Below are 27,066 nucleotides of genomic sequence, written 5' to 3' on the forward strand. Positions count from 1 at the left end.
TTCTGTCAACAAATTGTAAGTTTCAGTGGCAGATTTTCCAAGTTTTGTGAGGAATTTGATGTTAGCACGTTGTTCTGCATTAGCACTCAGCATTATTCCGACGGAGCTCAGAAACACGATCCGCTTCTAACAATGGTCGCGGCCAGACTAACCGATGCACGTGAATGAAACTTTGTGTGACGGTAGAGGGAAGTCCAAGGGTCAATGCCCTACCCTCCTCTTCGTCAATGACGTGGCCGGAAATGAGTCATAAAAGTAATCCGGGTTCTTTATTGCCACACCTTGTATACTTTTCCAAGGAGACTATTTTGAAGGAGATGACAGCCAAAATTGAGTAAGTCAAGCCAACATTTCTTTTTTGACCTAGTCGGGAGAACATCCTGATACACCTCATAAATAGTGACTGCGAAAATTTGTCTGACTTGGCATTATCCTTTATTTTGCTCCAATTCAGTTTGTAAACTTTAATCTCCCATTTTCTTTCAGAAAATATATTTACAAACCATAATTTTACTTGCTGAATTTGAGGTTGCCACAGTGGTGGTCATGAAGAGTACTACTATCATCTGGTACATAACACTGTGTACATTAATATCTTGTCGAAATACACTGTCTTCTGGAATTAACGCCATGTACGCCGGCAGAAGTCCACTGAGCTTCCTCTGAAATATAAGTGGACTTCTAATGGACTACATGACATCACATTCCAGAAGAGAAAATTTTGTGATTTTACCTGCTGCTTGACTTTGGCATTAAATTTGATGTCACACTCAGAGGGAAGAACATGGACTGAGATTGCCTGAGAATAAAGTACTGAGAACATATGATACTGAGAAAATGGAGACTAGAAAATTACATATTGAGGTGCTTTGTAATTTGTACTCTTCACCTGTTATGTGTGTGTGTGTGTGTTCTGTAAATATGGGCAAAACATACAGCATGCATGAGAGATATGAGGTACAGATGCAACATTTTAAGTTTGAAAACTTCAAGGGGAAAAACCAAATGGGAGACCTAGGCATGCTCGAAAGGAAAATACTAAAATGGGTTTTAGAGACACAGGATGTTAGGATGTGAAATGGACTGAATTCAACTGTCTCTGGATAAGGTCCAGTGATATGGTTTTGGGACACAGCAATGACACTCTGGTTCCAAATAGCAGGGAATTTCTTATCCAGCTCAATGATATCAACTTGTCCAGGAATACCCTACACCATGGAGACAGTACATCACTTAAATTCTGAAAGGTAGGATCATTTTAAATTCAGGAGTACAACACTTAAACTTTATATAACTCACATGACAGTCCTAGGCCGGGGTACAGGAAGTTTCTCTGATGTGCTACATGTGGACCCTGTATTTTCATCCCCACTGCTTGGCTCCTCTCCATCACTCCAAAAAGGGTTCAGGTTCACTTTTGGGGCTTCTAGTACTATCTTTCTTTTAGTTCTGGCAACAGGAACAGGTGGTGTAGGAGGCTCCACCATAATCCGCATCTCTTCTTCATCACTGGACCCAAATGGATTCATTTCTTGTGCCACTTTTGATACAGATGGCTTACATACAACACTTCGTTCATTTGCCTGTTCAGTAATACTGCTGTCATCATCATCATCCCCAAATGGATTAAGTTCACTGGGATATGTACAATCATTGTTCTGCTTGGCTGACTTGCTTTTTGGCAAGGCAAAATTTGTCTGAATATCATCAGATTCTATGACTTTGATGGGACCTGTGTCTTTTGGAATGTCACTTTTATCTGTCTCCTGTATGTCACTTATACTAGATGACTTTTCTCTTACCATTCTGTCCCCAGAATTCATATGTTCAACTGAGTCATCGATATGTGACTGAGATTCCTTCTTCAAAGCTAGTCCAACATCGATGCTCTCATTAGTTTCAAACCCGCTTTCCTCTTTGGAAATATCAATTTTATGAACTAACTTTTCTTGTCCATTTTGATCCTCTTGCTTTTCAACCTTACCTTCTTCAACGACAAAGACTCTGTCTTTGGACTCAACAGATGTAGATCTAGTGATAAACATATCTAACGAAGCTGAACTGGTCTCATCCTTTTGGTAGAGAGCAGATATGTTATTGGATCTCGTCTTTAATGCTTTAGTATTTTCTTCTGCATTACCGCTCTTTTCAAACATTTTTAACCTCAACTTGACTATGGAGGATGACAGGTCTCCAGACGAGTTCAGGTCTTTATTGTGATCCTCCAGGGCCACACTATCATTTCTAACTTCAAGCTGTTTATCACCACCAACACTATTTAAACTAGTTGAACTAACTTTGAAAGGAACACTATTTCCTGAGAATAAACCATCTCCAACAACACTAGAAGTATCTGATTTTCTAGAAGAACACTTTGCAACACCACTGTCCAGTGGCAGGGTACTGTCAATATTTACAAAACTACATTCACTACTCACTCTGCTTCTTGATTTATCTACATTGTTTAAGGAACTTGTGTTTGAAGAAGAGTGAACAGTCTGCCTCTCTAGTGCACTGTATTGCAAGGATAACGAACACCCATTCTCTTTACTGTTATCAATACCTTGCTTCTGAGGCTGTGGCAATGTTTCCTCATTATTACTAACACTACTTATTTCTTCCGAGCCTTGTGACTCTGGGACGGTCAGCTGACTACTCATAAAATCGGAACGAGCTTTAGAAAATTTTAATTCTGGTTGTTCTTTGACCTCACTGATAAGTGGCACTGCCGATTTCTCTAAGGCCAATTCAAATTCTGCACTGTACTCATCTTCTGGACCTGCATGTCCTATCATGTCAAGGTTACTCTGGTCATTTTGACTAGCAACTTGAGATTTTTCTTCATGGTTGGATGAGTCAAGGACCTCATCTGGACAGGTTTCGCAACAGTAGTCTCCCCCTTCTGTTTCATAGAAGTTGACAAGACTGAGTTGGTTCTGGCAACGGGCACAACGGAAACATGTGCGGTGGTAAAGTGTGCGACCACTCACTAAAAGACGTTCTGCTATGAATACAGGAAGTCCACACTTTGCACATGGTTCCCTACGCCCTAATCGTTCAGCCACCTGAAATCCACAACGTTTAGAAAAATATGGTCACAAAAACAACCAAAGAAGATCATTTTTAAATTTGCAAAAGTATCGAAGTGATATATGCAAAATTACAAAAGCAGTTAAAAATGAATTTTTGTCAATAACACTAAAGTGACTTTCACAATCAGCATAAACATCCTACACATCAGTAAGAGAACGCTTTTTTCCTTTAAATGAAATAAGTGCTGAACTAGAATGTAATAGTTCCCAAACATTATATCTTCCCGGGGGGGGGGAACAAAACATGAGGAACCTGACTAAAATTAAACTCAATTTTTTTTTACAAATTATTCTTTATGTGTCTCTTTAATTGCTTCTACATTCCCTTGTTTACCGGTTGTTGCATAGCAACAGCAGTTCTTCTATAGTTGTCTGTATTCACTGCCGTGAGAATGTCTATGGAGAGTCCTCTATTGTTGCATAACCTAACAACGGACCGTTTATCAAGAATCTGTCTTCGTGGGAACTTGTTTACCAACCTGCTGCCTGGCAATGCACTGACATGTCACAATATGTATATCTCAAACTATCCAGTTCAAGAAAAAATTTTTTTTTTTTAACTTTTGAAAATCAAACAGTGCAGCATTTATATAAATGCCTTTCTATCTCATCTAAAATATCACTAAATCCCAGGAGTGCAAAATGCGCATACGCATCTTCCAAATACATTTTTTACTATATCTCACTACTATACACACATCACACTGCACACAGAAATATATTTTTCTTGTCGCACATTAAATACGATACCAGAAACATTACAAATAAAAGCTGTAGATCATATATAGGATAATTTATTTTACTTAAGTTCATTAAATATTTGGAGCATCAAGAAATGTTTCAAGTGAACGCTGTAGATGTCAAAGAGAACTGTATTTTATACCACACGCCAATTTTTTGTGTGACAAACAATTTTTAAGAAAATCAATAAAATTCAATTTGAGATGCATGTAAAGTGAAGGTTCCATTAGTCTATTATGAATAAAAGTTATATTTATATTCCTCTGACAAGTTTTACTGTAGACTCCCAATCTAATTTCATCAGAAGCCATTCAGTAGTTTTCAGAACTGAAACATGTAGACAGAATGTGCACACAACTTTTCCATTATGTGTTCATTTTATGTACTTCAGCAGAGTATGCACAAGAATCCATCATTACCCTGAAGGGGTTTACAAATTACTGTCTGGGAACCACTAGCATAGATGATGACAAAAAAACATGGTGACAAGCAACACAGCAAAGCAAGCAAAACAAATACACAAAGCATTTACCTTCTAGCAGAATATTTCAGGTTTATACTGTCCCATAATGTCCGAGCTTTCCTCCTGGGGACATAAAAGAGTACAGTGTCGGGTTAGCTCTGTACATGAGTTGCAGCAATGCAATTTATCAACTGGTCTATGTTCACATAGGAATAAAGTTATATACTTTATATCACTTTAGATCCAAAAAATACATGTAATTTTAGGGACTGGTGTACCCTCAACGTACAAATTTAAAGTAAGTGATTCTTAAGTTGGAAGTCAAGAAATTCAGTCAATAAAGAGACTGACTTCTGGCCTGATGACCAGGCAAGGATGGGAGCTGTCTGTTTGCCACACCTCACCTAGACCAGGTATGAGACCTCTTTCCTCTGGTGTAAAGTGCCTGACCTCTTAAGAAGCCTGTATTTAGTGCCATGAATAAGAATACACGTAGCACGTAGCTATACCTCCACTTCCCCATCTGTCTTAATGGCAACAGGTAGAACTCTTATGACATTTTATATTAATATTTCAAGCAAACAGGGTCCAGGGCCTGAACAGCATGGGAAGATGGCAATAATATGGAGCAGAGTGGACAGTGTAGCCTATGTGAAGATAACATCCCAGCACAGAAGTCCTCAGTCAGCTGGTAACCAAGCTGTGACTGAAACCGGGTAACTCCAGAGAAAGTTCGAAGCATTACCACTAACCAACCTACTCAATAATTATTTTCCTTTGTCTTATTCTCTTTCAGAGTGCAGTCAGTTCCTGTGACAGATAGAACACTTAATGATGGTATCACATACATGGAATTGCATGTTTGTGCAAGATGGGATTCAATCCTTGGAGTTATACGTGTTGAGAAACAAATTCTGAAAGGAATCTATATGTCTTTATATATTTGCATGTACTGCAGTACTTTTAGAGACCCGTGTTGAGGCGGGTTCGAATAGCTCCACTGTGATCCTGCGAGTCACTGGAGGGGATGAAAAGGGAAGTCTCAAATTTGAGACAGTAATATATGGTCTCGAATACCAAGAAAGACTGCGCTGGCAAGGACCAGCAGCATATACAAAAGGCAGGCCCGTCCTCTTGTCAGAGAGGGCGCCCATAAAAAACAAGGCCTTAACTGTCAAACAGTAATAAAGATCTGGTCGCAAGCCCCACATGGCTGATTTATGCCAAGACAGACTGGTCGACTGACCATCGGTCATAAAATGAGACTCAGACTCAGTACTTTTAGTTATTTATACCTATGAGCTTATCAAATTTAATTTTCTCACCACCTATCATAAGGCAAGCTGCCTGGCAGTTAGCCATGTGCCCCGTTTCTGTGCATTAGACCTGGTACAAGATGGTGTCAATCCTAGTGTAGAATAGCACTGTATCATCAAATTCCTATTGAAAGAGAATGTGAAACAAGCAGAAATTCTTCGTAGATTAAATGCACGGTATGGGGAAGAGACTCTGTCACATATAAGTGTCCATGATTGATGCAATGAGTTCTCCAAAGGCCGCAAAGAAGTGTCAAATGTACAACAAGCTCTCATTCAGCCAACAGCTGTACCCAGTGTGAACATTTGCCAAGTTCAAGAGCTGAGTTTGGAATATAGGTGAATTAAAGAGCATAATGTTTCATCCGTCAGTGGCATAATGCTTGATGTGTTGGAACAATTATACATGGACACAGTGTTCAAGAAAATGTGTGCCCAGTAGGTCTCAAAGATGTTAATGTTCAACACGAAGGTGCAGGGCATGGCTGTCTGCCAAACATCTGCACTAGTTTGTACTAGAGGGAAACACATCACTGGAAGAGATGACCCGTGAAACTGCCAAAGGAACTCACTGCATGACGCTAGTCCACATACAGCATATCTGGCAACAATGGATTGGGAAATCATGAACCACCTTCCTTACAGCCCAGACTTAACCCCCCGGTGATTTTCATTTGTTTGAGCCAATGAGTATGCACCTAAGGACACAGAAATTTCAAACTTATGATGAACTCAAATGCTGTGTACTGAACTGGTTACACAGTCAGGACAAAACTTTTTATGCTGCTGGCATAAGTAACTTTCCAGGAGAATGGAAAAAATGTGCTAGTGTGAAGGGAGAAAATATTGAAAAGAAATGAGAGTTTCATGATTCTGGCATGTATATTCTTTTTGTTAAAAAAATTACGTCCAGATCAACCTTGAACCACTTCCAATATTTAAACCAACATCTACACTGTTACATTGCACTAAGTGAATTTGGAAATGTTCATAAATTTAAATATAAAATGCTTCTGTTAAATTATAAAAATAATTATAACTATGAAAAGTAAAAAACTGCCTTGTCTTATCAAATACTAATCTTCAGAATCATTACTGGAACAATGACTAAACAGAACATTTATAACACTACTATACATCACTTGGAAGTTAGAAATATTTATTAATTTAAATACAAAATAAAAGATTAAACAAATTTCTATGTTCTGTCAAATACTGATTCCACAGCATCAGCAGTCATTAGAATCAATCTGATCAATTTGATCAGAATTTCTATGTTAGTGCTCTTTCAGATAATATCAGACCCGGCCACCAATTACAATTCATGTGCTGGCTACAATTCAGTTTACTTGTTAATACTATTTGAAACCCAGCCACTACTCAATATCTGTGCTAATACCCAGCCATTATTTTAGGCTTAGCCACCATACAGAATTTTTGTTCTAATAGCCAGCTACTATTTAGGCCTGACTACTATTCACAATTCCTCCTGCTACTACCTGGCCTACAATTTAAGTCCAAGCTACTATTTAAGCCCTCTGTCTTTTATCAAATTAGTATCAGGTTTATTCCTTTCAATAACAGGTAGTAATATGAACTTTTTTAATATAATGCAAAGTCCAAGGGATCACCTACAACTTATCACAAACTGAGAAACTTAACCAGAGGTGTCTACCCAGGACACACCCGCACACCAACATTCACTGGCTACTCCTGCAAGTGTGCTTAGAAATATACATTGTGGAAACTATGGAGAGTTCATGCAAAGATGTCTGAGTGAGAAGTACACACATTAAACAACTGTGGCATTTTATAGAATCTCAACATTCCACTGCCTTCCAACAGGTGGGAAAGCTGGGGCACTCTGGAGACAGTTTTGAGCTTACATATGGAATTAAACTTCATCAACTTGCAATAAGGAATATGAATTAAAAAACCGCATGCAACTAAAGCAAGAAGCAAAGAGCAATATACTACAATGATTCAGCAACATAATCAAACCATTACAAAATACAAAGCTGTCCAGATATTTCTGCATTTTACAGGGTGGAATGATGAATTCAGCAATGTATTATATTTAGGTGTCAGTGTACTGTCAGTTCACCAATATGCCTGAAAATCATAAGATGCATAAACTGGAAAGAAGGAACTGCAAACTCTATGGTTTAATGCATGTATGTATTACGTACTTCACATGATACAGCCTCGACCCAGAACGGATCAAGTATGTGGTAACTAGAGCAGCTTCATGACCTAGTACTGCTAGGGCAGCAAAATGAAGGACTGCATGTAATTCCCAGATATCAGGATCTTACAGAAATAAATTGTGAAAATAGAACAGATTTAGAATCTAGCATCTTGACCAACAGCAGTGTTTGGTATTACAGATGCTGAACATCCATGCTGTACAGCTACTGTTTAATCAGTGTTTATTTCATATTAGGCTCTTGCACAAACAACATTATTTCATGTAAGTTTTGAGGTTTTCACAGCGATGACTATGAAGAAAGTCGTCTTCTGGGATCTGGCGCCGTGTATTCTTGGTTTTAACTGACGTTTCACCAAACTGAAAACCATGAGAATTGTTCATGGTCTGTACAGAAAATGTATGTTATGAAACATAAGGGTGAATATGAAATAATGTTAATGAAGAAAGTCATCTTCTGGGATCTGGCGCCGTGTATTCTCGGTTTTAACCAATGTTTCCGAAACGTCAGTTAAAACCAAGAATACACGGCGCCAGATCCCAGAAGATGACTTTCTTCATTAACATTATTTCATATTCACCCTTATGTTTCATAACATACATTTTCTGTACAGACCATGAACAATTCCCATGATTTTCAGTTTGGTGAAAAGGGACTTAATACATCCATTTTCAATAGTTTTAGGCCAAAGAACTTATTCAGATTTGCATCTTTATTGCAGTTCCAATCTTAATTTTACAGTACAATGTTTTAAATTGGTATTACTTTCTTGGGTAAAACAACTGTTAACAATATGGTCAGATAATACCTGTAATATCAATCTACTGGTTGTTTTGGTTATGGTGGATTCTATTACTAACCTATGAGGAAGATTCTGCAAATCTGACCAGAAGGATGATGATGGTGACAACAGCCAACTGAAATGGCCTACAGTTTTAACATGGATTTTGAAATGTGATGTGACCTGCTATTTCCCATATTCACAACAAAGTTCTAACCTTGTCAGAGTACAGGCATGTGACAAAGTCTGTCCACTGCTTGTAACCCTCTACATATACTACGAGTACCTGCAACTCAAAGAGTAACTTTAAATTCTTGTTTTTAAGATGGTGGGGAGATCAATCCCTATTCTCACATATCAGATATTTCTCTCTTGCTCTCTTTTCACTTCCAGCACCACCATTACCATCACCATCCCCACATGCAACATTTATGGTATTTCCAGTTTTTGAACAACACAATCACTACTGTAACCAATTACTCATAAATCACTCTCAGAAAAGTATTTATTTCATGGCAGTATTTTTCTTTGTACATGGTTATTCTCTGGATGGGAATGATATATGGTATTTCAGTAAGCATACTTTACCTCCACCTGAATGAAGACACAGCAGGCTTCTGAAGCATACCAGTATGCCTTTTCATGGAGATAATTAGCAGAATCAGAAGAAAATAGTTCCATCATATTACACAGTATTCACAAACCTTCACAGCCACAAGACTGACCAAATGGCCACTGAACTACAATAAAATCTCCATTTCAAGTTCCACAAGGGGGACTGATTTTAACATTAAAATAAGGAAAATCATAAATGGAGAGATTTAAACAGAGAAATTACTAACTTATGATTACTGAAATTGAAATCTTATACAAAAAAATCTGAACTGAGAAACATAAAATCAATGTTGAGGGCAATTACATAATTAACACCATGGGATAATCTTCCTTGATCAATTAATCAGTACTCTGCCAATCAGATAAATTTCTTGAAGAAACAAACCCACCACTAGATCATCTTCTCAATTACTTCAGTCATCTTCACAGCTTATTTTATCTACGATCTGTTATCCCCATATGCCTCTTACATGCATGTGGCGCTTAAAAGTGTGAAAAACAAAAAATAAAACAATGCTTCAAAACAAACACCCAAATACATAACAGGAGAATCCATATCTGATACAACTCAAATTAAAAACATAAACACAAAAGCGTGCTCTGAAAATAAAATACAGCACAAAAGCAAGTATGCCACCTCATGCATTTGTACCCTCATACAGAACACATACACTCAGTATACTTACTTTGCTGGGAGGACTTTCTGACACAGGAGACAATATTCCTTGCTCAGATGCTGATACCGGCCTCTTTGATAATGTCCTTGTAGGTGAAGATCCTGTGCAGCAAATTAATAACACATTGTTATGTGTTAGAGTGACTCTTGACAGGGCTTTGGATTGAAGATACAGGTCATAACTACAAATAGCTGTAATACTATCGCTAATTTCCACACTTTACAAACCACTACAGCACATGCTAAGTCTTTTCAGTTGGCTGTGTCTTCACCAGTCTTTCCCTGGTAACAACTTATAACAGTGGAGATTCTTCAGTTCTGTGCTAACTGCATCAATCAAGTCTTCTCTTAACAAACTCCCTTACAACTGACTAACTTCTAAACTTGTCTAGGTTATAACATCTCAACTTGGACTGCATAGAAAACACTGTTTGCTGTTGTACTCCATTCGTTTCTGTGGGAAGATGTTTGTTTACAATGGAGTTACACAGTAAATGTTGTGTATAATTGCTTATTAAGAATCTGTTGCCTAGGAGCGAATGTTGTTTTGATGTTGTTATCCAGTAATGGGTCTATAAGCTACAATATGTTAGAATGCACATGACATGACCATATTAGCACAATGAAGAGCAGTCATCTAGTGGTTTCCTTTGACAAAGAGTCAAACACTTGGTTGCTTGACAGTATTTTTTTTCTCTATTAACTACAAATTTACTTACACTGTCACCACAGTTACTTGTATCCAGATTGGTATCACTGTCAGCACCATAATCCTCAGTGTATAAGAAGTCATTCACACTCCTCTGTCTTAGCTTGGCTTCAGCTGAATTACACAGTTTTTATATGCCATTTAGATTTATAATATTATAATTACTAAGAGGCAAGCACATGTACACATGCACACATGACTAATAAAACTGAAGAAATTATATAAACATGATGCATTTAACCATATACAAGGGTTGGATAAAAGTAGTGGCAACACTGCTGTAACATGAAAGATGTGCATCAGGTGGCACTAGCGCCATCTGTAGCTGATAGCAGAAGGTCAGTTGAAGTAGTGCAGTGAGTGGCTCTGGTTGTGTTTCATTGAGCTGCACTGCGCATCGTCTTGAAGTGCAGGAGCCCAGTTCAAGCGCCCCAAGAACATGCTTACGAAACAAGAACAACGCTACTGGATAAAAATTGAAGTTGCATGAGGTCGTAGTGCACAAAACTGTTATCAGGGACTGTGAAAAGCCCATGGTGATGCTGCCTTGCCATATTGCACAGTGGCACGATGGGTGAAATTGTTCCGTGAAGGGAGGGATGCTATTCAGGACAGCCATCGTTCAGGACGACCCCATGTTGACAACCACACAATTCAGCTTCTTGCTTCTTGCTGGATGTCGATCATCGATGGGCTGCATGGGAGTTAGCTGCTGAGGTAGGCGTATGTCACAAAACCGTGCTCCACATTCTGCACGACATTCTTGGATACCGCAAAATTGCAGCATGTTGGGTACCCCTAATAATGTCTGAGGTGCAACAATGGCAATGTTATGCAATTGAACAGGACTTGTTAGATCGGTACCAGAAGGAAGGTGACAACTTCCTTGGAAGCATCGTCACTCTGGACGAAACCTGGGCTCGCTCATACGAACCACACTTGAAGCGACAATCAAATGAATGGAAGCATCCTGGCTCTCCTCGTCCAAAGAAAGTGCACCCTACACAGAGTAATGTGAAGGCAATGTTCATTGTGGCATATGACATTAATGGAGTGATACTGCACCACACTGTACCTCAACGCAGACAATAAACGCTGCCTACTACTGCAATTTCCTGCATAATCATCTTCGTTCAGTACTCAGGAGAAAGCGACGACACTTTTTGGCAACGAACGCCATCATCTTTCACGACAATGCAAGGGATCTACTGCTGATGCTGTCAAGGATCTCCTTCGCTGCTGGCAATGGGTGATACTGTAACATCCACCATTCTCACCAGATATGAGTCCCTGTGATTACGATATTTTTGCCAAAATGAAAGAACCACTGCGAGGGACACGTTACAACACAGGAGAGGAGATTATTCGTGCTGTAGGGCGGTCACTGCTGGGCATCAACAGAAGTGGACGTGCTGATGGTGTACGAAACCTTCCATAAATTTGGCAGAAGGCGGTACACATGGGGGGGGAATATATTGAAGGAATGTAAGTGTGTTTACCTCAGGCAATAAAGTCATTTCAGAACTATAAGAGGTGTTGACACTACTTTTTATCCAACCTATGTATAATTACAAGGATAGGCACATAACAATTTGTGTAACATGAAATAATGTGATCGCAGTTCTCAGAAGAGACTGTGTAAGAAATATAAATGCACAGATGGAGGGAAAAATGATAAATGAATATGATGAATTTCAGTTCAGCAATATTTGAAGGCAAAGAATTTTTAATTATAACAAGCACATAAACATTATAATGGTGTTTAACACAGTCTATGATAATGAAGTTTTACTTATGTTACACTTTTATTCAGATACCGGTCAAGTGAAGCCCCTAAACCATTAGTTCTCAAGCAAAATTTTCCAGTGGCTGCATTCAAATTTTACAAACTTTCTGTGATCACATATTTTAAAACATATAATGTATCACACATAAAACAAATCTTATAAAAATTCTGTTAATTTAAAGCAAAGCATGGGGAAAATGTGGAAAATACATTAGTTTAATGAAGCTAACTAAACAGGAAAAAACACACGTGACATTCTTACATGACTAACCAAAGAACTGCTTGAAAATTTCTATATGTTAAATTTTTGTCATAGATGTATTTCAAGAAATGAAGATAAAGTGTTCACCCATGTGGCACAGACCGACATTATACATAAATATACAATGCACTTACACAAGATATGAGGAAATTTTGTCCCGTTGCTGTAAAAAGGTTTTCAACAAAAACAGCTCACTTAGCAGTCATGATAATAGCTGGTGGTCGGACCTTATCACACATCTCAAGGGCAGTAACAAATAGAGGACTGGCAAGGGAATAGAAGTATCTGATTAAAAAAACTGTCTTATGCCATTTAATTCCCCTATATACGAGTACAGCTCCATCTGAAAATGAACTGAGGCCAGTGAGACAAAAACTGCATCTAACCACCTGAGGTTTGGCAATACCAGCCAGCCGTGTGTCAACCAGTATTCGCTTTACTCTCAGAATCTTGGCATCAATGCAATTCCATGTCTGAACATACAAAAATATTTCTTATTATTAAAACTCAATTTGCATATGAGACATTATTTACACTTATGATTATTTTTTCCTCTTGCTCTGCAATTTCTTGAAACAAACTATTATCTTACAGACAGACCACAGCCAATTTCATAAAAAAATTCTGTCCACAGAATATAGTGTTATTTTCCATATGGTGGAACCTTTCTGTTGGTAATAATGTGTCAACCCCAAGATACTATCATATTCCAGACATGTCAATTTGATAAACAACATAACATAAGATGAATTACAACATGTTTCATTCTCATACAATTTAAAACACTGTTGTATTTCGTGCAATTATGACAATCTTCAAACTGTAAAAAAAGAAGACTATTAGTCAATTCTAAAATGCGGTGTCTGACTCCACTCTCATAGGCTTAAATAACTTTCTCGCAAAGTCACCTTGTTACTACTGTCCATTTTCGTAAAAATATATATTAACAAATGTTGCAATTTTTTGAAGATCTAGTATTCAACGCAAATGCATGATCCTCAACTGCATGTCGGTGGTGCTGTTCCCACTTGACAAATTTATATGACCTTAATGTTCGGTGACATCTCTAAAGGTACAGTTCCCAGAAGCAGTGGCCTCCATAATACTATATTACTCATACTACGGATCTTGAATTGGTCAATTATCATCTATAATACTGATGTGTGAAACTGAAATGAGCTAAGACATATGGACAGGCAACAAAATCGGCAGCTTCCAAAGAATGAACTCCCAATTCTTGTGAAGGCTTACTAGGAACTTCGTCACTGAAATCTGAGTATCCAAATTTATGAAAACCAGACATACCTTGTCGACTGCCAGTGAATGTTTGATAGAACTGTGAAAGATAAGTTAAGATGGACAGGCGGTCTGGAACTTCATATTCCACCATATCCTCAGCATCCAGAAGAGCAGGTATCCCAAGGTGATGTTCTGCCGTCCGAAATGCCAACTCGTTGTTACGATAGATATCATTCTTTTCAAGAGTATCAAAGTCACTGAAACAGCATGTTTAAAAAGACATATCTCAGATAAAAGCTGCCAACAACCCTGAAAATGCCAACCTGAACCATACACTAACTGCTCAGAAAAATTAATAATAAGCTGGCATAATTCTGATAGTGATTAGCTATAACCATAGTTCAATTCCTGTCAGGGAATAATATCCTCTGTCATAACGACCAAATCAGCTCTGGGGTCCAATCAAAGCTCCTACAAGAAAGGTGGCTTTTTCCTGGTGAAAGTAGCCAGAACATGAGGCTGACCACACATTTTCATTTAATGTTCAGGTTAAGAATGCATAACGACTTACTTCTGAATCCTCAAAGCAACTTGATGGCATGGTGTCTCAGAGCAGGAGCAACATTATCTTTACCACTACAGAAGTCACTAAAATTCACTTTTGAATTCCACACAGAATAACTATTCTGGGAAAAGTTCAAGTAAAAAAATCACTGTGTTTATTAATAAAGTACCATTCAGTGAGGATATATGAGGGAGCAGATGTATGCAGTACAGGTATTAAATACTGAGACAGCACATACAGCTTCTGAACAAAGTTCCCCATCTGCACACAGAATGCATGGCTGTCAATCTTCCTCAAGGTTGAGTGGACCTTATTACAGATCCACTACTTCTCAGAAAATCTGGTAACTTGAGACCTCTGGATCTGTAGCTGGGAACTCTAACCACTAGACCACAGAGGCCTGAAAACTGGACACAATGTCATGCAAGAGATGATAAACACTCTGTGAATACCAGAAAGTTTGTTGTCACTTGGTTCCTCACCTGCTGACAGACAAGCACGAGAGGGCATGGATGGATGTGCTATCACAGTTGCTTCAACGATATGCTGCCAAAGGCGACTGGTGATAAAAACTGGTAATACTATTTTGACAACACAACAACAGAGAATGTAATGGTATTGCGCTGCACCATCAAAGAAGAATGCCAGAACCCATACCCTTGGCTGGAAAAGTTACGGGAGCAGAGGAATGTATACTGGTTGATTTCCTGCCCAGAAAGGAAACTGTTAATGCAGTTCGCTATGTTCAGACACCCCAGAAATTGCAACATGCACTTCATGACAAGCGCCCAGTCAAAAGACACAACCTTTATTGACACAACAATACACACCTTCACACTGCACACCTGATATCAGGGAAAACAGAAAGTTGGCCAGGAAGTGCTCCTCCATTCTCCCTACAGTCTGGACTTTGCCCCTCTGGGCTACAACCTCTTCAGGCCTTTAAAATACGATATGAGGAACCATCACTACAAAAATAACGAGGTAGTCCAGCAAATTGTGCATACATGTTTATGAAATACTGAAATGGACCTTTACCACAGCAGCATATTCAAGCTCGTGCAGTGCTGACAGAAATGCCTGCACTGTTCTACAGACTTCATGGAGTAGTGATGGGACCTCTCCAGTAATTCAAGATGGTATCTGTTTTTGTACAGGTTCCTTTGTTTTAATGTAAAGCAAATGTGCTCGTGATTTTCGTTATGGCCTATATGCATAACCCATGATGTTGGGATATTGTTGTTAAAGAAACTAAGTAACCATACTCACATAAGATCTGGTCTGAAATGATGTATGATGGCACAAAAGGCTAGACCATCCCTCCAACAAGTTGTCATGTTGTCAATTTTTACTCCTCGGTACCCATCTGTCACCTTCTTGCACCACGCTTCCAGAGCTTTCATTCCCCGTTTCTCACCCATTCTTGCGTGTCTTCAGTCTGGAACAAACCATATATCATATTTCTAGTATAAAAAATTGAATCACACTCTAATAAAGTCTAACAAGGCAACAAAGAATGTCACAGAGTCAGGAAACATGCAGCACCAAAAGTCACTTAAAATTACATACATGTATATATGTTACACAGGCTCTAATGCTTCTATATTAATTCTGAAGTTGAATTTTAATGTTTTCACCTAAGGAAGATCAAATCTGCATAAATGACCTTTTTGACAGAAATAAAAATTACACGACAACACTGGAACAACCTAAACATGGTGTTCAGGGAATATAAACGGTGCAATAATGTAGATTGAGGGCACGAGGTAGCATAGTGGTTGAGGAGCTATGCTACAAGCCAGAAGGTCGCGGGTTCAAGTCCTGATGAGGTCACTGGATTCTTTTCAGTTGACCTAATCCTTCCAGCCGCACTAGGCCCTGGGGTTTACTCAGCCTCTAACAGAAATGAGTACCAGGAATGAATTAAATAATTTTCCTGGGGAGTAAAGCGCGGCCGGCACATAAGGCTGACAACCTTACCGCCATCTTTGACCCTCAACGTCTCACAACCCTATGGGCCTTCACAGCCTGGTACGGGGATAGCTTTACTTTCTTTTAGCTTACAATAATGTAGATGAAGGCGTTTACAACATATGCAGAGAATAAGAGATTACATAATTCTAATATAAACAGATAAACATTCCATGAAGGCCAAGAAAGGTATGAGCTAAAAACATTTGAAAACAAACTACTAAGGATAATATATGAACCCAAGAGGGACAGAAGAAATGGGAAATGCAGGATATTATAAAAGGAGGAACTTCTAATGTCATGTGAAATAAAGGAGGTTCTAATGGAATGGCCACACAGTATGGATTGGAGAGACATACACTCATATGTTGAGAAATCTCTTGGACAGCAGCCACTAGAATAGCATGTTGCAGATGGAATCTTAAGGGCACAGCTGTGAGAATGGAGTAAATGGAACTGCCTCAGGGGTCATGTCCAACTATAAGTCTTAAGAGTGATGCAGTGCTGAACCAGTGAGTCTGATTACCAGACTCAAGACAGCTGTATCGTTTCAAGTTCAAAACTTCTTGGAACAAAAAATCTTAGAAAATGCTGAGATCATATTTAAAACCTCAGACGTACTGAAATACATCTGAGTGTGACTGAACTGAACTCTATAATCACCCTTACATCAAAGGACAGCGGGTTTCACTTTCTGTGTGTTTAAGGCAGAGATATACAAAACTTGATTCCTAATGGAGAGAACAACCAAGTCAATTCTGATACATGCAGATTCATGGTTCGTTTAATGTCACTTTACCAACTGTTATGTTATGTAACAGCATATAACATGATGATAATGAACTATTATTGTATTGTATTGGAGAGGGTGGGTTTCCCCATGCACGTAGACCAACTGTTGGTCCATTGTGCGTCCCCCTATGATATTCTACCAGCCTCTATTCCATACCGGTACTGGTGCGTGCCATCAGTCCCGACTCAGCCAGCGAGTTCCTCCATGTATGGAGTGTAATTACCATCTGATAATTATATATATATATATTATTCCGACCGAGTTGGGGCTTACTACGTCACAAGCAGGCGACCCTGGAGATCATTAAATCGACGCTCCACTATACGTATCTTTACTGTTTCTTCATTTTTCATCTATTATACCTAGTCTCGCTTATTTCGCTCTGTACATGATCGAGGCACCATATTTTCATAATTCAAATTAACTCATTATCACAACTAAGGCCTGACGCCCTGCACCGCTACCAACAGCACCATAGTGTGAAATTGTTGTCTGAAAATATGGCAAATGAAAGACGAGTCTACTATGTATACTCTAAACAAAACATCTTAGGCTAAAACTGAACATATCAACAATTTTACTGCTGACGCCGTCTCTCGCTTTCTAAGCTCCGAATCGCTCCGTTTCTCCGTCTTCATTCTCAGGGTCTCCAGTTTACAGCCGGTGTTTTCTTTCTTAGTCTTCATTCTTAAGGCCTCTAGCATACAGCTGACGTCTCTCTCTCTCCCCCCTCCCCTCCCCGACTCTCTACGTTTCATCCACTTTCCTAGTCTTCGTTCTAATTGTGTACTAGTAACTATGGACCTCAATACTAGAATTTTTGTCAAAATTTTGATTTTGCTTTATTTATTTCAACTGACCCATGTTGAGGCGGATTTGAATACCTCCACCGTAACCCTGCGAGCCGGAAAAAGCGATGAAAATGGAAACCGGTGCCTGGGCCACCTTGTCACTGAGGGACATAAACACTAGGACCTGGTCCTCAAGGTTGGGGGTTTGACGCAAGGCGGATGATCTTCCATTGTAAAAAATATTGTTGCGAAATCCAAATTAGTAAAATCAGGATGGTATGAGAGACAAATTAGGCAGAATCTTCTAAGGAAGGCTATGCCTCAAAAATGGCCATTTTCCCAGTGATGATGACGATGATGATAATGATTGTAATTGCTACACTTTCCCTCATTCCAAGTACAAGAAAGGTAAAACTGATGAATTACAGTGCTGTTAAATATATTTAAACATCAAGAATGAATTAATGTTGTGGTGTGTTTTCTCAGCTGCATGACCCACAACAAATCCCGTCATTCTACTCTCTACCAAAGAGTATGTCAATAACATCTACTCCATGTGTATATAACTAATGCATACAGCGCTGAAAAAGACAGCATTCATGCAATTGGCTATAAAGGTTAACGAACCCACCACTGCTGAGCTCCACTGGAAAAGAAAATGAAACTCTCCCGCGCTTGTTTGCGCACTTTCTCCTTCCAACTGTCACCTGTGCCGACGAATTGTAAAGTGTGATTATCCGTTTGAAAGAGAAACGTAGTGTCTGGATGCTAGACCTTCCGTACCTGAATCCCAGTGACCCAATAAGGTATCAGGATTACTGCCCTGATGATGACTTAAAAAAATTACCGTGGCCGTGCCATAGCTGAGGTGCTCAATTGCCAAATTCCCACTGTGGCAGCCCGGATTCGATCACAGGCCAGGTCCTGTGGGATGTGTGACTGACTAAGTGACTCTGTGACAGGTTTTCTCCGAGTACTTCCGTTTTCCCTGCCAATTCCCATTCCGGAAACTACTCCATACTCATTAACAATCCTGTACTACTTTATTTGATTCAGGAGAAAATTAACAGAGGAATGAATTCCGGTCCGGACTGAGTCCAGAATCTGTCTTCTTGTCTGCTGTCTAAAATTATAAAAATCAGAATGCACAAAACTATAATTTTGCCTGTGGCTCTGTATGTGTGAAACTTGGTCTCTGACATTAAGGGAGGAACATTTGAGAAGAGGGTGCTGAGAATATTTCGACTGCAGAAAGATCAAGTGACAGGAGTTTGGAGAAAACTGCATAATGAGGAGCTTCACAATTTGTGCTCTTCTCCGAGTATAATTATAATGAGGTTGAGGTTGAGCAGGAAGTGTAGCACGAATGGGGAGAAGAGGAATGCATATAGGATACTGGTTAGAAAGCCAAAAAGAAAGAGACCACTAGGAAGACCAAGACGCAGGTAGGTGGAGAATATTAAAATGGATCTCAGAGAGATATGATGAGGTGGTATGGACTGGATCGATCTGGCTCAAGGTTAGGGACCAGTGGAGGGCTCTTGTGAACACGGTAATGAACCTTCGGGATCCATAAAATGCTGGAGAAGTTCTTAAGTAGCTACACAATTGGTGGTTTCTCAAGAAGGGCTGAGCTCCATGAAGTTAGTTTATTATTTCTTTATTACTAAAATGGTGTATGGATTTATTATTTTCCAGTTCCAATGGCAAAGGCGATGATTTGTTATTTATCGTTTTGAGTTTATTTAACTACGCTGTTAGTACAGAGACTGTACAGCAGATGGACACAGTTCCGATACTGACAGCGTAGTTAAATAACAATCTTAATAAATAATCGCGTCTGGCATGGCAACTGCCTGGTTTTGTCATTTCGGATGAGGAAAATAACAATACTATCCAGCATTTTGATAATAAGCGACCGCAGCTTGTTGGCGAAGTTAGTGCCAAATTTAGCTGATAGAGGGTGTCGCGTGTTCAGCGCAACGAATACCCACGGCCGTTAATCTCGGTTTTCTAGACCGGACCCGCTATTTCCTTGAAATAGCTTCTCAATTATCCTCACGAGGCTGAGTGTACCCCGTTCCAGACCCACTACATCTCAGAAAATCTTGTAGCGCCGGAAATCGAACCCAGGACCTCTGGATTTATAGCCAGAACTCTGACCACAGAGGATAATCGTTGACAAAATGAATAAATCTTAACTTACATATTAATGTTCGATATGTTAATCTGTGTTATCTCTTCTGACCTCGGATTCTTTGGCAAGAAACAGCTCGAAAACTAAGAAAAGGGGACGAAAGCGAAATATGTGTCAATCGACTCCGTTTTGTGAGCAGATGAGGTCGCGTTTCCAACTTACATCCCAAGTATATGAGCCCAGCAGCTTCCAAAATCCGGGCTCCTCTTCAATTTGCATAGCACAGGTTTCAGAAAGAATGTTTTTTTTTTTCAAGTTTCTATGTTCTTAGGATGACCGTATAGTAACGGGAGTAAAAGGCGCTGTGAAGAGTAAACTGCATTTGTGTTACTGCATCAACATCAATACCACTTAACGTCCACAAATCCGAAATATATAACATAGTGCAATATTTTAGTGACTACAATACGTTGACAGGGTACCCTTTAAGAATGAACATCGCGACAGAACGGATAGCATTAGGCTTCACAATCGGGAGGTCACGGGTTCGAATCCAGACCAAGAGAACAGCTCTGCTAACTGATGTTCTGTGGTTCTACTCAATCCGTTCAAGCAAATGCTGGGTACGTACCTCGAACTAGGCCACATCCGCTTCGTTCTACAGTCTAATTCATTATTCAATAACAGTCTCATTCGACGTTAAACGGTAACTGACAGTCCTTAAATAAACCATAAAATAATTAAGATACTGCTTAAGGTAGACTGATTAACAAAGACAAAGCGCAAAAGAGCATCTGCTTGGCGGGGACTTTCTTCACTGATTTCTACACCACTGCACCTATTTTAAAGATTCAGGCGCCGTCTCAAAATGTTCAGTTGTGTGGTAGTTTCTCGTATTAAAAGAAACAAATATTGTAATTATTTAAATTTTGATGTTATCAAATTGTAAGTCACTGACCGCAGCTATTAAAACGCTCTTTATAGTTTGACTGAAATCAAAAGCAAAAAACTTAGATATCACTTCTACATTCCTACTTGATAAAAGGTAAAGTTCTTCCTGGACTTAACTAATCAGATTAATCAGATCCAAGACCAAGCAAGAAGATGTGTGGGGAACGTGAGACAGCTTGTAACTATGCATTCATAATCTTGGGACTAAAAGAGAAAGGTGAGTGGCCAGCTTCAAGCCCCGATTACTTTACGCCGCACGAAAGGGGCCATTTGACAGACGGCTGAATGGTGCCCAGAGCCGAGCTGGGCGCGGTGACCCAGACAATACATTTTATATTATCCCCCCCCCCCAAGATCTGGCGAACGGTCTTTTTTTATCCCCAATTTAACCCAACTCCCTAGGAGCCCGTTTAACTCACCACCTCGGTCTTCCAAATGGCCGCTTTTCCACGAGCTTTCCCCACCAACATTCCGTAATGTACTTCCTGCCGCCCCTCCCGCACTCGAGTTAAAACACTTACTCGACTGTCATAAACGGAAACTGTTATAGTGGCAAGCCTGGTTAGTTTATCTCTTTCTTTCATCGCTTTCATTGTTTCACAATCATTCAAATGCTGCACAACCACGCGATCCGACAGCACTTCCTGGGACAGGACACTGAACTAATGATAGCTGGAAACCTTAATGGAAATTTGCAGTTTCTTCATTACAAGTGGGTAAATCAAGATAAAAGGAACAGATTCTGTGTAAAACGTCACGTTATCCCTGCACTTGACTAACCACCACGTCTTTCTGACGTATGGTGGGCTTTGACACTAGTAGCTGGTATGTGGTCATCTCATGGCCCCTGCCACTTTAACCTCCGGGAAAGAGCCACCGGTAAGAAGGCAGTTATACATCGCGTAGCAAAGGAATACAGGGTAGTGGAGGTATATATCCACCGCTCTCGATCTCCGCACTAGATGGAGGCAGCTTAACGCTCTGGCCGCTTTACTCCGGTTTAGAAATGAGGCTGGATGGGCCCCAGATACAGTCTGGACACTGCAGAGTACAGAAAAATCTCTTACATCTGCCCGGAATCGAAATCCGGTCGTCCAGCCCGTTGTCCGTCGCTTTATCAACGAAGTTCTCCCGAATATCCAGCGGTAACCACTGGATAGGAGGCTAGGTGGTTCCCAGAGTTGGTTTGGACACGACTCTCTCTGTCTGTGCCGCGAATCAAACCCTCCACTCGTCATCTAAGCCGTTGCCTGATCTCGACAAGGCAGCCCCGCTCTTACGAACAGTTGCGTAAGTATGTAAAGGTATCCCTATAACAGGCCGTGGAGGCCCATAGGGTTGTGAGACGTTGAGGTTCCCACATATTCTAGCCAATTGGCTCAGTGATGGCGGTAAGGTTGTCTGCCTTTTGCGCCTGCCGCCCTTTACCCCCAAGAATATTCCAAGATTATTCCTGGTACTCATTTCTATTAGAGGATGAGTCGGCCCCAGGGCCGTAGTGCGGCTGGAAGGATTAGGTAAAAAGAAAAAATCCACCTCATCGGGATTCGATCCCGCGATCTTCCGGCTTGTAGCATAGTGCCTGAACCAACTACGCTACCGCGTGCCCCTACGAAAAGTTGCGTTCCTGAGAAAATCCGTAACACGAAGTCTGTAATGTGAACTACTGTTTCCCGTGGAGGCAATGTTACAACTGGGGTCTGCGTTCTCGAACTATCAAAAAAATATAAATCACCAATTTGACTGCCTGAAATGAACCATATAAGTACTGGATACAGAAAATGCTATAACAAGTAGGGGCCCTATTATTCTATACAAATACCAATAAAGTTTCCCCCCAAAACAGCAAAATCATACAAAAAATGCACATCCCAGCAGAAAGTACGCAGAAAATGACTGGGCGACGTTACGCTGGCCTGTTTCCCGTTTTTGTTCGAAAGGGATTTCGGACGAGCCAGTTGGCTTTCGGATTACTAATCAATCCGAGGCCACTGGCTTCATTCTTAAAACTGAAATTTCGTAAGGCGAATCTTTGAAAAACTAGGGCTGTCTGCATCCTCCCTGAGTCACACTGAACACATAACTAGGCGCCAGTGGCAGTCTGTCAGCAACACTGATCAGTGGATTTCGAAGAATTTGGCATTGGTGAAGAAACCATTAAGAAACCATGTCGGGTAAATTTTAATTTTTGTCCCAACTGGTCCTACTACAGACGAAGTGTAAATCGAGCGTTATCGAATCTGTCAGATACAAATATAATACAAAATTCCTGTTATGATTTAAACGTACATCTCATCAAAGTCTATAACTTTCATTTGAAACAATTTGTCAATCGCGTATGAATTTAATGGACAAAAAACAAATACAATCTGCAGTAAATGAATACGAATTTCAATGTGGTATAAGATGACAAATAATTCACTTGCGAAATATTGGAGTACACCTTCCCACTCCTGGTTCGTACTAAGCTGTCGCAAAAAAAGGGATTATAACTAGATACAGTATATGTATAATTAGGTAAAAGGTAAAGGTAAAGTTGTTACTGTGCTTAACTAATTAAGCTCTATGCCATGAAGGCGTTTGAGGGAGTGAATGTATAGATCTACTTTTTCTTGACCTCGGCACCAGCTGGAGGTAAGGGGTCAGCGTCACACCCCTGCCGCTTTACTCCCTGTGAAAGAGCTAGCGGTATCCATTAGATAGGAGGTTGGGTGGACCCCAGAGCAGGTCTGGACGACATGGAGAAGTAAAAATTCTTGCCCCCATCGAGACTCGAACACCGACCCCTTGGTCGTCCGGCCCGAAGCCAGTCGCGATACCGACTGCGCTATCTCGGTTCTTGATATATAATTAGACTAACAGTATTTCCGCGGCCCAATCAAACTAAGAAATAGCACATTTGGCTGCTTCACTGATTTCTTAATAAAACTATGGCAACAGAAAATTCCAAAAAAAGAGAAAATCAGGATACTATATTAGAGACTTACATTAAGGTACACAGGACTCCAGTGCAATTAACGCCACTCAGAAGCCTTACAACTCACACAACTCGCTTCGTGCCATCCTATGAGCAAACTGAGCGACTGAGCTTCTCACTGGTGTATCAGGAACATCAGGAACGGTCAGGAAGGTGGTAGTGACTTTCTCGTCGTGACGTAAAGCTCTACGTCACTTTCTAACAGTGACGTAACATTAAACAATGGTAAATATAAAGAGCTCGGCGATCTGAGAGTCTATGCACCGGACGTCGCGGCCGAGTGGCTACAACTCCTGATTCGAAATCGGAAAATTCCAGATTCAAATCTCGACCTGGTAACTGGCTATTCTCAGTGAGGTTACTCGAGGATTTCCTCAGTCCCCCCCAAGTAAATATCGTGAAAGGACCTCAAAATCGACCACGACCGCGTTTGTCAATATCCTTTTAAATTAATTTTTCACTAGAAACGTTATCATTCGACGTTACATAGTGAGGTGGCCGCACCATAGCTCAAGCGGTTAGTCGCTGGCTTCCCACTGGCTGGCCAAGGTTTGATCCCGGGTCTCGTCAAGTGGAATTTGTGGTGGACAAAGTGGCGCTGGGACAGGTTTTCTCCGAGTACTTCGGTTTCCCTTGCCAATCTTCCTTCCACCAATTGCTCCACAATCACCCTCACCTATCATCTGGGGCTGGTACAATAGGCCAGAAGTGGCCGCAGTACAAGGGACTTAGTCCCACCCCACTAGCAATAATAAATACATAGTGAGGTACAGATGCCGTAGCTAAATAACCCACAAAATGTATGTATACACGTTTCAGTTCATACACCATTCAATGGACGTATTGGAAATACAGTGTATGGAGGGGAAGGGGGAAGCCCACACTTAAAGATGCTCTGTGGTCTAGTGGTCAGAGTTCCTGGCTACAGATCCAGAGATCCCGGACTCGATTCCCGGCGCTACCAGATTTTCTAAGTAGTGGGTCTGGAACGGGGTCCACTCAGCCTCGTGTGGATAACTGAGGAGCTACTTCAAGGAAATTGCGGCTCCGGTATAGAAAACCGAAATTAACTGCCGTGGGGATCCGTTGCGCTGACCACGCGACACCCTCTTTCCGCAAAAGTTGGCACTAGCTTCGCCAACAAACGGCAGTCGTTCGGTCGGTATAGTTCGCTTGCGGACTAGAGGCCACGGAGTTTTTTTAGTCCAACAGGATCCCTTCTTTATGTGAAGCAAGTATCTAACGCTATCAGACTTCTTAAAAANCTAAATGCGGCAATGAGAGAGTCTCCAAATAAGAAGTTGATGCGAACATACGAAATGTACCTAGCATAACCTCTAAAGCACTTAGTTCGTCTAGATAAGAAGGTAAAGTTGTCCCTGTACTTAAGTACTACGCCTTGAAGGCGAATGGGGAAGTGCATGTATAGACCCACGTTTTCTTGACCTCAGCACTAGTTGGTGAGTGGTCAGCTTCACGCTCAGGCCGCTTTACCCCCGGGGAAAGAGCCAGCCGTATTCACGGGATAGGAGGCCGAATGGGCCCCAGAACCGGTCTGGACGACATGGAGAAGAGGAAATTCTTGCCCCTACCGGGACTCGAACTCTGACCCCTCGGTTTTTCCCCCGTAGCCAGTCGCTACCCCGGCTCAATACGTCTACATAACATATATAAATCCACTGCATACCTTACAGGAACCACACTACGCCTCAATCCTACAGGCCAGCACGGTATTGTTGTTTAGGGATAGAATCCCATGAAACGTAAACATATTCTGTGTGCAAAATGCAGTTTACCTAATGTTAAATCATGCTGTTACTGCAGTAACTACTGTGATCATGCTGTTATACTGTGATGCTCCTTAAAAAGTCAATTCATGCCACTTCCTTGTTCATTTCACCGAGATCAACTGAAAATGGCAGTGTAATACAACTGAGTTTAATTCGTACTTTCTACGGTTTAGCTCTTAAGAAAAATTCAGCTCTTACTAACAGTGGATGACGCACTTGGAACGAGAAATCTCCCTCACCGCCCCGAAGTACATATTCGATGAATTACTAAAACCCCAAATTAGTAGCAATACAAAAAAAAAACTCCGTGGCCTTAGTCCGCAAGCGGACTATACCGACCGAGCGACCACCGCTTGTCGGCGAAGTTAGTGCCAACTTTTGCGAATAAAGAGTGTCATGTGATCAGTGCAACGGATCCCCACGCCCGTTAATCTCGGTTTTCTAGACCCGAGCCACTATTTCCTTGAAATAACTCCATAATTATCCTCACGAGGCTGAGTGGATTCCATTCTAGAGGCACCACTTGTCAGAAAAACTGGTAGCGCCGGGAATCGAACCCGGACCTCTGGACCTGTAGCCAGGAACAATTATTAGCAACACCTTCAGTTTATTTCCTTCATCATTTTCTTTGACGAGCCGAGGTCAATACGGTGATCTGCTACGGGACGGACGGCCGGGGTTCGACTCTAGACAGGATCAGGAATTCATCTCCAAGCCACGTTCAGACACGCTCTGGAAAACACCCAGCCTTCAATCTAACGGGCACCGGAGAGGGAGAACTGAAGAGTGATACTGACCCCTCCTCCAGCCAGTGCAGAGATCTAGAATCCTCCGACATTCTTTCGTGGCACGTTCTTCCTACTGGGCAAAACCCAGCACATTCTACGATATCTTAAAACTTGTGGGTGTAAGTAGGGTTTCATGAGAATATGGATCCCCCCAACCCCCACCCCCCACACACACAAAAAGTTCACAGGAGTACAGGACAAGTGAATGTGAACGGAAGTAAGAAGAGTGCATGACGGCAGGAAGGCAACGTGAGAGCAATGTAATTGTCCGCTTTCCTGTGCAAGTAAATCTCCCCCAGAGGGTCAGTGTCCAGAAAATAGTCCGCTGATTTACAGAAATGCCAACTGATAGACAATAAAAGCACAGTCGGTAGGTATTCAGTAATTAAGATAGGCGATACGTGCGTGCGAATCGA

At 40.7% G+C, this 27,066-nt stretch overlaps 1 protein-coding gene across 2 annotated transcripts in view; it reads right to left on the reverse strand.

Annotated features, from left to right (window-relative positions):
* Positions 1-27,066, reverse strand: part of LOC111868198 (MICAL-like protein 1) — a 75,725-nt gene that overhangs the window by 19,000 nt on the left and 29,659 nt on the right. Inside the window, exons 1-5 of one of the 2 annotated variants that reach the window (XM_023858638.2) lie at positions 24,083-24,162; positions 15,722-15,890; positions 13,954-14,144; positions 9,902-9,993; positions 1,300-3,065 (exon numbers count right to left, since the gene is read on the reverse strand). In XM_023858638.2, coding sequence (XP_023714406.1) covers positions 1,300-3,065; positions 9,902-9,993; positions 13,954-14,144; positions 15,722-15,873 — 2,201 coding nt within the window. In that variant the 5' untranslated portion in view covers positions 15,874-15,890; positions 24,083-24,162. Of the gene's footprint in view, positions 1-1,299; positions 3,066-9,901; positions 9,994-13,953; positions 14,145-15,721; positions 15,891-24,082; positions 24,163-27,066 lie in introns of those variants that run through there. The other variant, XM_023858637.2, reaches the window with a different exon arrangement.

This window comes from Cryptotermes secundus, unplaced genomic scaffold (assembly GCF_002891405.2).
Source record: "Cryptotermes secundus unplaced genomic scaffold, Csec_1.0 scaffold146, whole genome shotgun sequence".
NCBI lineage: Eukaryota > Metazoa > Arthropoda > Insecta > Blattodea > Kalotermitidae > Cryptotermes > Cryptotermes secundus.